General features: G+C 36.2%; 1 protein-coding gene across 3 annotated transcripts in view; it reads left to right on the forward strand.

Moving 5' to 3' along the window:
• Positions 1-12,544, forward strand: part of RNF2 (ring finger protein 2) — a 46,965-nt gene extending 34,421 nt beyond the window's left edge. For all 3 annotated transcript variants that reach the window (XM_087438883.1, XM_004424928.3, XM_087438891.1), the window contains 5 exons: positions 3,557-3,717; positions 4,578-4,793; positions 8,898-9,170; positions 10,228-10,399; positions 10,697-12,544. In XM_087438883.1, the coding sequence (XP_087295009.1) occupies positions 3,557-3,717; positions 4,578-4,793; positions 8,898-9,170; positions 10,228-10,399; positions 10,697-10,798 (924 nt within the window). In that variant the 3' untranslated portion in view covers positions 10,799-12,544. The remainder of the gene's footprint in view (positions 1-3,556; positions 3,718-4,577; positions 4,794-8,897; positions 9,171-10,227; positions 10,400-10,696) is intronic.
• The last annotated feature ends 1,927 nt before the right edge of the window (positions 12,545-14,471 follow it).

Raw genomic sequence — 14,471 nt, forward strand, 5'->3', positions numbered from 1 at the left:
CAGCACATTTTTTTAAGCAATGAGAATGGATAAGATCACCTAGAGAGAGATGAGCAGAGGAACTTCATCCAGAGGAGCTTCAACATTTAGAAATTAAGTGGTGGAAAAGGAGCCACAATGGAGACTGAGAAGGAATAGCCAAAGAAAAGTAAGGAAAAATTGGAGATGGAGAGAGGAGATCAAATCTAAGAGGAAATGTTTCAGGAAGAAGGATGCAGTTATTGTGTTCAACGCTACTGAGAGGATGAGTAAGATGAATGCAAAAGTGTTTGTTAGGTTTGGCAATATATCCATGATGACCTTGATAAGAGTACATTCACTTGAGTAGATTGTGCTATGTTGAAGGGGGGAAAAAGTGAAAATGTATAGGCAGTTCTTCAGAGGAGTTTGGCTGTGCAGAGAAGTAGAGTAAAAACTGGAGAGGATCATGGAATCAGGGAGTTTTAAATTTTGTTTTGTTTATAAGATGGGAGATAGAGCTGTGTCCCCCCCGCACCCCCCATCATTCACCTTTCACTATGCAGCAACCCTGTGGAGATACTAATCTAGGCTGATTTAGTGGAGAGGGAGAGATTGCTTGATGTCTGAGAGCAAAGAGAATATTCAAAAGAGAGATATGCTTGAGAAGAATGTACCTTTGAAAGGAACAGGCATACTTTCTCCTTGTTAACAAGAAGGTAGAAGACGATTTATAAAGATTTGGTAGAGAGAGAATGAGAGAGCTCTCTTTTAATGAAATTTGAGGTAAGGTAATCTGTTGAACGTTCAGGTGGAAGAAGGTCTGCAGATAGAAGAAAGGGTGTAAAATACTGTAGTGAAAGGAAGAACGAGTTTGTTAGAGAAACCAATTGCTGAGCAGTGTTGAACATCCATTTGAGACTGATGACGTTTTCAGTGATACCATTCTGGTTGTGATTGCCCGCTCTGTTCCCCCACAGTGCTACACACCTGCATAGGTACAGGCATGGAGAACATGGATGGTTGAGTTTATACAGGGTTAGGATTTTGTTAGGCAAGTTCTAAAGAGGAAGAGGAGGACAGATTTGATTACCAGCTGCGTCATCATCATACTCTTTATGTGTTAGTTTCCTCATCTATAAAATGGAGGTTATAATTCCTAAATCAAAAGTTTGTATACATATTAAACTAGTAAAATAAAATACAGAAAGTGCTTTATAGAGAGAGGTTGAAACATAATAGACACTCGATAATAGTGGTAGTTATTATTGTAAATGTAAACATATTTTTCTTGAGTCCATTATGGGCAATATCTATAGTTTCTATGTCTTTCCTTGTGGAGTCATCAATCTTCGACTTTAAAGAGAAAACGCAAGTATGACGGAGAGCCAGTGGAAGCAGGAAGTGTCACTAATATATGGGAACCCCCTTATTTCTACCTGCATCCTCCTTTACTTTTTTTTGAATTGAAGTATAGTTGACATACAATATTATATTGGTTTCAGGTATACAACATAGTGATTTGACATATTTATATACATTATGAAATGATCACTGTGGCAAGACTAGTAATCATCTGTCACCATGCAAAGTTATTACAATATTATTGACTGTATTCCCTATGTTGTACATTACATCCTTGTGTCTTATTTATTTTATAACTGGAAGTTTGTACCTCTTAATCCACTTCACCTGTTTTGCCCATCCCCCCCACCCCCCCTCCTCTGGTGACCACCAGTTTGTTCTCTGTATCTACGAGTCTGTGTCTGTTTTGTTTGTTCATTTGTTTTGTTTTTTGGTTCCACATATAAGTGAAATCATAGGTATTTGTCTTCCTCTGTCTAATTTCTGTTACTTAGCATAATACCCTCTAGGTCCATCCATATTGTCACAAATGGCAAGATTTCATTCTTTTTCTTTTTTATGGCTGAGTAGTATTCCATTGTGTGTGTCTCTGTGTGCGTGTGTCTATATTTATATATATATCTCACATCTTTTTATCCACTCATCTATCAATAGACACTTAGGTTGCTTCCGTATCTTGGCTATTGTAAATAATGCTGCGATGAATACAGGGGTGCGTCTATCTTTTCTAATTAGTGTTTTTGTTTTCTTTGGATAAATACCCAGAAGTGGAATTGCTGGATCCTATGGTAGTTCTATTTTTAATTTTTTGAGGAACCTCCGTACTGTTTTCCATAGTGGCTGTACCAGTTTACATTCCCACCAAGAGTGTATGAAGGTTCTCTTTCTCCACATCCTCACCAACACTCGTTGTTTCCTTTTGAGAATAGCTATTCTGGCAGGTGTAAGATGACATCTCATTGTGGTTTTGATTTGCATTTCCCTGATAATTAGTGATGCTGAGCATCTTTTCATGTTCCATCTTCCTTTTCAGTAGCTACCTACTAGACCTCTTTCCTCAATCCATAGGAGCCAGTAGTGGTGGCTGTAGAGTTTAGGTAATCTTTGTTCTCAGTGCCACCTTGTGGGAAGAGTGGGTAGTGGTGGTGGTGAAGACAGTAGGAGTTAGGAGACACTTATGTCTCTGCAGCTAGGAGAGGTGTCCTGGAATTCTGCATTGGAATTGCAAATGCATTTTCACACTGAAACATTTTTAGACGTGACAGAAATACTAATACTTGTTATACTTCAGATGTACTGTGGTTTAAATCAGTTTGTAGGTTAGCCTGAGAACCTGACCAGTTTGTATACAACTGCTTCTGTGGACTAAGACTTTTTAAGGTTCTTAAGTGATTTTAAAATGAAATCATGTTAAACTGTATATAAATTAGAGAATACTTGTATTGGAATCTTAAAATCTTTTAATGGATGGCATGAAATATGTAATTTATTATCAAAATGGTGCAATTTTTGAAGACAAAAGAATTCTTAGGGTTCATTTAGCCTTAACTTCCTCATTTTGCATGTAAGAAAACAATGTTAAATAATTAGTTAGAATTACATAGCTAGTTAATATGGCTAGAACTAGAAACTGAATGTAATTTGGAATTAGATTCCAAATTAGGTATCTGATTCCAAATTCAGTGCGTTTTATGCTGGCAAAGATTCGTTCTGAGCTAACGTCTGTTGCCAATCTTCCTCTCTCTTTTTTTTTTCCCTCCCCAAACCCCAGTACCTAGTTGTATATTCTTGTTGTAGGTCCATCTAGTTCTTCTATGTGAGCTGCCACCACAGCATGGCTAATGACAGACGAGTGGTGTGGTTCCATGCTCAGAAACCGAGCCTGAACTGCCAAAGCAGAGCTTGCGGATCTTTAACTGCTAGGCCATCAGGGCTGGCTCAATGCTTTTTTTATTATACTAGGCTAATTTACCATTAGTAATCTTTTACATACATTAATATGTTATCTTTAGCATTAAAATAAAAGCAGTTATGTAAGGCATTGGTGGTGGGGCTGAGGGGAGTTGGGGGAGATTATAGCTAAAACAAGATTGGCTGTGGGTTGACGATGGTGGTGGCTGGGTGATGGGTACATAGATGTTCATTTTTATCATTTTTAATACTTTCATGTGTTTGAACTTGTCCATAATAAAAAAATTGGATAGCATTTAATTTTAAAGTGACTCTTTTACAGGAGGCAATAACAGATGGCTTGGAAATTGTGGTTTCACCTCGAAGTCTCCACAGTGAATTAATGTGCCCAATTTGTTTGGATATGTTGAAGAACACCATGACTACAAAGGAGTGTCTACATCGTTTTTGTGCCGACTGCATTATCACAGCCCTCAGAAGTGGGTATGTTGAAATATTGTACTAGGTGCTTAAATTGTACCAGGACAGTGCTCTATGGGTTTTAAGAAATAGATTCCCTGTAAGTATTCATTTAAGAACTGGAAAGTTTTCTGAACTCTAGGTTTTAATTATTGGAGAATTTTTGTTTTGAAACAGTTAATTTTATACAATTTAGGAAGCTTTTTAGGATGAGTATTTGTTTTGAGGAAATTACAAAGCATGAAACCATGGTTTTCCCTTTTCTTAAGTACATAAAATTATATCCTTATGAATGCTATTTTAATAAAAGAATTGATAACATATAAATTAATATATATTAGTGGGTAGTTTTTCCTTGTATGGCATGGATATCAGAGAGGGAAGACTTATATTAGGAAAGAATAGATTTTTATTTCTAAAATGGTTTTATATAGGGGCCGGCCCCGTGGCTTAGCGGTTAAGTTCTCGCACTCCGCTGCTGGCAGCCTGGGTTCGGATCCCGGGTGCGCACTGATGCACTGCTTCTCCAGCCATGCTCAGGCTGCGTCCCACATGCAGCAACTAGAAGGATGTGCAGCTATGACATACAACTATCTACTGGGGCTTTGGGGGAAAAATAAATAAATAAATAAAAATTTTAAAAAAATGGTTTTATATAAATTATCATTGGGAAGTATTCAGATTTTTCTCTATTGGCAAGTAGTATAGAGTATCTAAGGTTTCCAGAATCTTGCTTACCCATTAGTCAAATTTTCAAGGAAATGCAGGTTAATCAGTTTAAATTTCTGTAACTTAGTAAAGGTATTAGAATAAAGATGATAATTATCAAGAAGCCCAAAGATACTAGCATTGTTGTATGTTCTTTCCCCTCTTTTTTTTTTTAGCAATAAAGAATGTCCTACCTGTCGGAAAAAGCTGGTTTCCAAAAGATCACTAAGGCCAGACCCAAACTTTGATGCACTCATCAGCAAAATTTATCCAAGTCGTGATGAGTATGAAGCTCATCAAGAGAGAGTATTAGCCAGGATCAACAAGCACAATAATCAGCAAGCACTCAGTCACAGCATTGAGGAAGGACTAAAGATACAGGCCATGAACAGGTATATGGGAAAGAAGCCCAGAGAGGTTGGCCATTTTTCTGACTACTTTATTAAGTATTTTACTCAACAGCCTCCATTTTGAAAAAGATAAAATGCAGTAAAAAAAATACCATAGTAGTTCCGTATGGTTACCTTTTCATGCAGGTATAGTATATGCCTCCAGGCATAATGAGGTATTCCATTTAAAATACTAGAATCTTGCAAAACCCTCTCCTGTATCTACTTCTCCCTTCCCTTACCATTCTATTTCTCCTCTTCTTTTTATAGCAAAACTCCTTGAAAGAGTAGTATATGCTCACTATCTTCAGTTCTTCTCCCATTCCATTTGAACCCCCTCTAATCAGACTTTCATCCCCACCCCCACATCACCCTTATCAGAGTTACCAGTGACCTCCATATTGGGAAATCTCATCGCTGATTCTCAGACTCCATCCTCCTTAGCAGCATTTTACACAATTAATTCCTCTTTTCTGTTTGAATAGTTTGCTTCACCTGGCTTTCAAGAGATCATATTCTCCTGGTTTCCTTTGTATATCATTAGCTGTTCCTTATCTCAAACTTAACATGTCCAGTACTGAACTTTTTATTCTTACCCCTCACTTCTCTTCATTCTTACTCATTTCATTTGATGGCAACTCCATCATTCCACTTGCTTTAGCCAAAAACTGTGGAGTCACCTTTAACCTCTCTCTTTTTTCTCACTCTGTATTCCAATCTGTGAATAAATATATTCTTAGCTTTCTTCATAATATATCCAGATTGGTCTAGGTCACTACCATCTTTCATTTGAAGTATTGAAATAGCCTCCTAATTGGTTCTTTCTGCTTTCCATGCTTATCTTCACATAGTCAGTTCTCAGCACAGCAGCCGGAGTGATTTTGTTAAATTGCAAGTCAGATCATCGTTCTCCTTTGCTCCGAAGCCTCTAATAGCTTCTGTTCACATTCAGATTAGAAGACCTTCATGATGGCTGTCAAGACCCCACATAAGCTGGGCACTTTCCTCACCCCCATTCTCTTTTCCTCTTTGACATCTCCTAATATACTCAGGCCTCAGGGAGAGTCATCATTCTCCAAAGTAGGGGATGCCAATAAAGCCCCATCCCAGTTTAGTGGTTCTCACCTTGGCTGAACGTCAGAATCCCTTGGAATGCTTTTAAATCCCAGGGCCTCAGATATCACCCCAGACCAGGTAAGTCAGAATCTTTGATTGGGGTCCCGGCCTTGGTATTTTTAAGGTTCCAGAAGTGGTTTCGAAGTGCAGCCTTTAACCACTGGCTTAAAGGTTAAAAGATGTGCTCCATTCTAACTTCAGCCATGCATCACTTCACGACGGGCACACGTTTTGAGAAATGCATCGGTAGGTGATTTCGTCATTGTGCAAACATCATAGAGTGCACTTACACAAACCCAGATGTATAGCTTACTACATACCTAGGCTTTAGGGTACTAATCTTATGGGACCACTGTCATATATGAGGTCCATTGTTGACCGAAAAGTTGTTATGCGGTGCATGACAGTTTATTAAACTGACCTACAACTCTATTTAGCAATGTAAAAGTATTAAATGTTGGGTGTATTTATTTTAAAAAAGTTACACATTCCTAAAAGTTAGAGGGACTTTCATGGTTGTTAAATTTAGTCTTTTACCAGGAAAAAGAATCCCCTTTGCAAAATCCTTTACAGATAGTCCTTTGGTTTTGCTTGAACATTTCTAATGGTGAGAGTACATGATAGGAGCTCCTTTCATTGACTGACAACTTTATTACAGCTTCCTTACTATTCTTCAAACTCACCAAGGATGCTTCTGCCTCAGGGCCTTTGTACTTACTGTTCTTTCTTTCAAGAACCCTCTTCTTCCAGATAATCCACATGGCACACTCTCACTTGCTTCAGATGTCTGCTAAGTTCCCATCTTCTACTCCAGGACTCCATAGTTTCTTACCCTCTCTGCCTCATCTTTGTCCACAGAACTTATCATTCTCTGAACATGCATGTGTTATCTGCTGCACTAGAATAATATAAGCCCTAAGAGGGTAGAGACTGTGTCAGCAATATTGATTCTTTTAACACCAGTACATAGAACCATGCTTGGCTTAAAGTAGCTGCTCAGTAAATATTTTTGTATGCATGATTTTTTTAAAAAAGTTGTTCCTTTATATTGAATTAAAGTTTGTCTCTTGTGTATAGCAGTCTTGGTCTGTGTTTGTTAAAATACTTATGTTGGACTCTACACTTATTTCAAATTCTACTTCTGTCTACTAGTTCTTCTAATAATTTCATATAGATACGCCTTCTTATATGCTCTTCTAAAGGCTAAATATTTGCATTCTTAATTTCTTTTATTGTCCTCATGCGATGTTCAAGTTTGTTGGTGCAGTCCTACCTCTAGAACAGTATGCAGTATTACAGATATGATTTGATAAATTCAGAATATAATAGGCTACTGATCTCCATTATCTGAACATTATTCTTTGACTGCTGCCTGAAATTACATTAATCTAGCTCAGTCACCTCAAACCAAAAGGAAAGATGTGTGAGATAAAAGTAAATACATCAAGACAAGTAACCCTGTTAGATTACTTTATAGTCAACTGAAACAACTTTTTTTTTGCTTTATTTGTGGATTTTAGGAAATATTTAAGTATAGCTCTTATATTTGCACTAAGTTTTATTTGTTTCATTATTTTGGCTTTTTCATATCTTTTTTAATTGTGATGAAAAAACACATAACATAAAATTTATCTTGATCATTTGTAAGTATACAGTTCAGTAGTGTAAGTACATTCACATTGTTGTGCAGCCAGTTTCCATAACTCTTTTCATTTTATGAAACTGAAACTCTGTACCCATTAAATAATAATTCCTCATTTCCTCCCCTTGGCTCCTGGTAACCATCATTCTACTTTCTGTTTCTGTGTATTTGATGACTTTAAATAGCTTATGTAAGCAGAATCATACCTGTTTGTCTTTTTTGTGACTGGCTTAATTCATTGTCTTCGAAGTTTATCCCTGTTTAGCATGTGTAGGATTTCCTTCCTTTTTAAAACAATAATATTTCATTATGTGTGTTCATATCTTTTTGGATCACAGTTTTGTCATTTAACATATTAGTTATTCCCTCAGTTTTGAAATGCTCTATAGATTTCATAAGTAGTATTTTGTTTCTTTGAAAGAAAGCAAAAGAGTTCTTGAGCATCTTTCCTAAACAGTGGGCTGTTGTTTCCTTGTTCTGGTAGTAAACTTGTAATGATGACACTGTTCTTAGAAATGCGTGTCATTCTTGCATATTTCTTACTCATCATATATCACTCCTTTTTTCTTGTTTATACAGGTAGTGAGAGAGGCAGTGTGGTAGAAAGAATGTGTATCATGTCCTAGGTCTAGTTCTGGTGCTTACTAGCTTATAACCAGGGGCCTTGAATCCCAGTTTCTTTGGTTTTCTCAATTATAAAATGATGGTAATGTTAACTGCCTTGATGGTTGTTTTGACAAGTAAATAAGATATATACACAGTGTGCCTTGCCCAGTTACTGGTTGTTGATATTTGAGCTTGTTAGAGAGCTGCTTCTGTATCCATGCTGCTTATTTAGGTACCATCTCAATTTCCTCATTAGAATAATTCTGCATTGCATTAGCAGACTGTGGGTGAGGTCGGCAGGGGGGAGTACTTAACTGTTTCTCTTAAATGTTGTTTCCTTAAGGATTTCTAATTAAAGACACATGAATATCTTCCCTCAGAACTTTAAAATTTTCATATCTGAATCATGTCTTTCTTTAGATTTAAAATCTCATGACAAAGAAAATTATCAAAATACAAATAAAGATTTGCCAATAATTCCTATAATCAATAAAGAAAAGTATTATGTGAATATTAACATTTGTTTCAGTCATGCCGATGTTTGCCTGTCTGTGAGTAAGGTTCTCTAGACCTTTCAGGGACATGTGGGAAATGAGTGCTGTTATCCAACTGGGAGCAAATTCAATTATCAAGATTTTTTTTAGAATTTTAAAGTTCAATAAATGTTTCAAAATTGATGCATTGAAAAGGCCTAAATGTAGATTTTATGCAACCGCCATGGCCCCTTTTTTCCCTTTAACTAGATTACAGCGAGGCAAGAAGCAACAGATTGAAAACGGTAGTGGAGCAGAAGACAATGGTGACAGTTCTCACTGTAGTAATGCATCCACACACAGCAATCAGGAAGCAGGACCCAGTAACAAACGGACCAAAACCTCTGATGATTCCGGGCTTGAGCTTGATAATAACAATGCAGCAGTGGCAATTGATCCAGTAATGGATGGTGCTAGTGAAATTGAATTAGTATTCAGGCCTCATCCCACACTTATGGAAAAAGATGACAGTGCACAGACAAGGTAAGTGTGCGGGTTAGTTTCAGATTATCTGACTTTCAGAATCTTTAATTTGGACTTAAAAGGCAATTTTGCATAAGAAATAAGGGCAATATTTGTCATCCAATTGATTGCCAGGGTTCATTTGGATATTTTGGCTGCCTAGGGCTGGCCCCGTGGCTTAGGGGTTGGGTGCGCGCACTCCGCTGCTGGTGGCCCGGGTGTGCACCGACGTACCGCTTCTCTGGCCATGCTGAGGCCGCGTCCCACACACAGCAACTAGAAGGATGTGCAACTATGACACACAACTATCTACTGGGGCTTTGGGGGGGGGAATAAATAAATAAATAAATAAAATTATATTTTGGCTGCCTAGATTGTTGTTTTCTGCTCCTCATGTGCTTCCCACCCACAGTTGCATAACTGAAAGGAATGACCCTCCTAGAGGAGGAAAAAAGGATCATTTAAATTCCTTAACAATGAAACGGGTGCCAGTAGGCTCTAAAATCCATGCTGGCAAGGATGGCTGCTTTACCACTGTATCTCCAGCATGGGGTCTGCCATTGTGTGCAGATAAGCATCAAATATTTGTTCACTGAGTGATTGAATTACCGGTATACCATGCTTTAAAAAAATCCCAAGGTTAGCACTTCTATGCTCAGGCTTAAAAATCAGAAAATTGTTTAATTCTTAGACAATAAAAAATTTGCTTATATTCTTATATTCTCCTTGCTGCTGTTGACAGCAGAACTCTGATCATTGGGGTTGAAAGGTATGTTCTTTTTTCCCCCCTCTCAGTACTGTATGTGTTTGTTTGATTTTTGTCATTTTATGTCATGTATTATGGATGGTAAGGTAGGTAGAGCTTTCGTGGCCTGGTATACAAGACAGGGATCTGTATACTTTCCCATCTTCTGTACCTTTCAATAAGAAATTTTTAGATAGTAGAGGAATAAATTTCTGATATTATTTTGTCAATAATTGAGACATTTACGTTTTATATAGCTTTTTAGGAGTGTATTCTATAAGTACATTGTTATCATTAATCTAGAAATTAAATTTTAATTATTTATTTTTCCAGATACATAAAGACTTCAGGTAATGCCACTGTTGATCACTTATCGAAGTATCTGGCTGTGAGGTTAGCTTTAGAAGAACTTCGAAGCAAAGGAGAATCAAACCAGATGAACCTTGATACAGCCAGTGAGAAGCAATATACCATTTACATAGCAACAGCCAGTGGCCAGTTCACTGTGAGTATTTAAAATAATAGGGTGTTGAAACTGGGAGCACATTGACCATCTGAGAGTGGCAAGTGGTGGGGTGGGGTCTAATAAAATTGTGTAGGACCCTGAGACCCTGAGAGAAAGAGAAAGTGCCACAGGGGGGTTAACGTTTTGATATCCTTTGTTTATTTATGAATAGTATAAGTGACAAGCGGTTTATCCTAAGATTTTTTTTTAAAGAGATGGACTTTTATGTTTGTTCCATCTCACTATTGTTGTGCTTTGACCAGTTTTCATAATTCATTCTTTCTTTTTTCGTTTTAGGTATTAAATGGCTCTTTTTCTTTGGAATTGGTCAGTGAGAAATACTGGAAAGTGAACAAACCCATGGAACTTTATTATGCACCCACAAAGGAGCACAAATGAGCTTTTACTAAAACCAATTCTGAGAATGAACTTTTTTATAGCCTATTTCTTTAATATTAAAGATGTACCATCATTACTTTTATGGACAGAATCTTGGATATGTTGTTCAGTTTTCTTTCTGAGCCAGACTCGTTTACACTATTAGAATCTTTTTCCCTTAATTTAAGATTTCCTTTTTGGAAGGGACTGCAATTATTTAGTACTTTTTCTTTCCTGTTAAAAATATATCTAAGTTGTATGTTTTCACAAAGTATGGTGGTTCCAATTTGGAGCACCTTAGAGCTTTTGACCCAGGAATTTTTCATAGTTCTGTATTCTTAAGTGAAGATTCAGTTGGCCATCCTTTTTCCTCCCCTCAAAAGTTTTTTAGGCCTACAGAATGTTAAATAATGTGTATTTTGACTTTTTTTCCTGGAGTCTTGTATATTTATAGTTTTCTATATAAGCTGTAGTATCTTCCTGAAGACCAAGGCTCAAATTTACTGTGCTTAAAAAACAATTCTCATAGGATTATTATTTTCATGGTATTTTCTTCCATAATATCTCATTTTAAAAAAAGAATGTTCTTTATGAACTTAGTGTCCATTGTCATGCAATGTTATTTTTTTCCATTTTTTTCCCCTCTAATTTTAGAATTTCTGATCCTGGGAAAGAGAATCAAACAAGATCTTAACTTCTGTGAGAACTTGGTTCATGTACAGATTTCACTGAAGAAAGAAAAATTAATTTGGTCTTATGTAGTCTTCAAGTGTATATTTAAAGAAGTCTTTTTTTGTATTAGTTTTGCTGTCACTTCAGTTCCTTTATTATGTGTGATGTTTTTTCCTATTAAAATACCAGAGATGTGGAGATATTTTGCACTTTAGCCTTGATGAAAAGTACAAGATATGTTCAAAGCTTCCCTATTCTTTTCTTATTGGTAGCCACGTTAAGTTTCAAGAATAACATGGCACATAGAACTAACAATGGGGAAAAAGTTTGCTTCTGTTTGAAAAGTGTTTAGCATTTTGGGTTACCATATCAGTTCATAAATTTGGTGCTCTGCTGATTACACTCTAGAGAAGCAAGTTAATGGAGCTTGAGCCCTGCCTTGATATGTAGTGAAAGATAGTTCTGTAGAAGAGTGTCAGCCAGTACGGTAAAGTCATTCTACTCTTCTTAATTTAGTTTTATATTGAGGGACAGTGTTGGGCGTTTGGAGCCAGAAGGCTTTATGATGACAGGTCAGAAGTAAGATTGTGTGTTATTTTTCATCCCTGTCCTGATTCCAGGTATGTTTCCAAGTTTATATTATCACAGTATTTACAAAGACATGTTTGCATTGAGAAATTAACCCTGACGGGTTTTTGCCAGGGAGTAGTAGTCAGTCCTCCAAGTCCCGTTGTAACTAAAGCCTGCCTAGTCATTGTAAATATTTATCTGTCATTTTTGACAGATTGGGGCCAGCTTGATGTTTTAAATACTTCAGCCCGTTATGAAAACTTAAAGGTTTATTCGATTTTTTACCATTTTATTGAAAATATTTAAAATCTGTTTTTATAGTTTTTTTGGTAATCTGTGCCATGAAATTTGAAAACCACCAAAAATCAAGGGAAATTTTGTATTCAATTCATTTTCTGGTATAATGTTAAGTTGTATAGACTATTAATGCATGTCCACTGAATATAACCCTGGTTTTGTGATATAACTGCTTAGATTTTATTGGTGACATTAGATTAGTGGTTGCATTAAATAACTAAATTCCCATTGTGATTATTAATTGAAATTTTGTCTTTAAGCAAACAGTTATTTGTGAATATAAGCTTTATGCTTAGAGAATGTATGTGTTTTTATCTGTCAGTATGGGAGGATGTAAACTCTTTGCATCATTAGTAAATTCATTGGATGTGCAATCCTTTGCAAAATATAATTATAGGTATTTGATAGAGCATTGAGTGTAGTGTTGTGTGTGTGTTAAGTGTGTGTGTGTGTGTGTGGGTGTTTAGGGGTGGGTACTGTTTACCATCACTACCAACCAAGTTTTCATAAAGTATTATCTAAGTAACTTCTATAACCACCACCTCAACTGAGGAACCAAAGGCTCACTAAATGTGGTGAGGGCCTTCAAACACACTATCATTTTAAAATTTGTTATGGTAAATATTTCATAACCAAATTTACCATTTTTAACCATTTTTAAGTGTACGATTCAGTTGCATTAAGTACGTTACAGTGTTGTGTAACTATCAACACTATTTCCAAACTTTTTCATCATCCCAAACAGAAACTCTGTACTCATTAAACAATAACTCCCCATTTTCTCCCCCCACTCCAAGCTCTTAGTAACCTCTATTCTACTTTCTCTCTTTGAATTTGACTATTTTAGGTCCCTTATATAAGTGGAATCATACAATATTTGCCCTTGGTGTCTGTCTGATTTCATATAGCATAACATTTTCAAGGTTCATCCGTGTTGTAGCACGTATCAGAATTTCATTCCTTTTTATGGCTGAATAATATTCCATTGTATGTATATACCACGTTTTGTTTATCCACTCATCTGTTGATGGACAGGTAGATTGATGGACACTTTTTGCTATTGTGAATAATGCTGCTATGTACAAGTATCTATATGAGTCCCTGCTTTAAATTCTTTTGGGTATATACCTAGGAGTGAAGTTGCTGGATCATATGGTAATTCTGTGTTTAATTTTTTGAGAAATCTCAAACTTTCCACAATGGCATTCCCACTAGCAATGTACAAGGATTTTAGTTTCTCCACATCTTCACCAACACTTGTTTTTTGTTTTTGTTTTTAATAGCTATCCTCATGGGTATAAAGTTATTTCATTGTGGTTTTGATTTGCATTTCCCTCATGGCTCATGATGCTAAGTATCTTTTCATGTGTTTATCGGCCAGTTGTGTATCTTCTGTGGAGAAATGTCTATTCAAGTCTTATGCCCATTTTTAATTGGATGGTTTTTTTGTTGAGTTGTAGGAGTTTTTTATATAGTCTAGATATTAATCCATTATCAGATAATGTTTTGAAAATATTTTCTTTCATTGTGTCGTTTGCCTTTTCACTCTCTTGATAGTGTCCTTTAATGCACAAAAGTTTTTAATTTTGATGAAGTTCAATTTGTTTTTTTCTTTTTGTTAGCCTATGCTTTTGGTGCCATATCCAAGAAGGCATTGCCAAATCCAGTGTCGTGAAGATTTTCCTCTGTGTTTTCTTCTAAGAGTTTTATAGTTTTAGCTCTTACATTTAGGTCTTTGATCCATTTTGAGTTTTGTATATGGTAAAAGGTAAGGAATCAGCTTTGTTCGTTTGCATTTGGATATCCAGTTTTCCCATCACCACTTGTTGAAAAGACTGCCCTTTCTTCATGGAGTTGTCTTGGTAGCCATATTCTAATTGACTATATATGTGAGGATTTATTTCTAGGTTCTGTATTCCATTGGTCTATATGACTGTCCTTTGGCCAGCACCACACTATTTTGATTAGTGTAGCTTTGTAATCAGTTTTACATTATCATTTTAAATCCTCTGAACCTGTGAGGAAGACAATATTTTCCTTATACATTTGAGAAACCTGAGGCTCGCCATTCTGACTTGGATAACTAAACATGAAATAATTGAAATGTCAGATGAGAAAAGACCTCTCTTTCAAATTCCCATCACATTTTTGCTTA

The sequence above is a fragment of the Ceratotherium simum genome, chromosome 2 (genome assembly GCF_057802395.1).
Source record: "Ceratotherium simum simum isolate JZ-2026a chromosome 2, ASM5780239v1, whole genome shotgun sequence".
Lineage (NCBI taxonomy): Eukaryota > Metazoa > Chordata > Mammalia > Perissodactyla > Rhinocerotidae > Ceratotherium > Ceratotherium simum.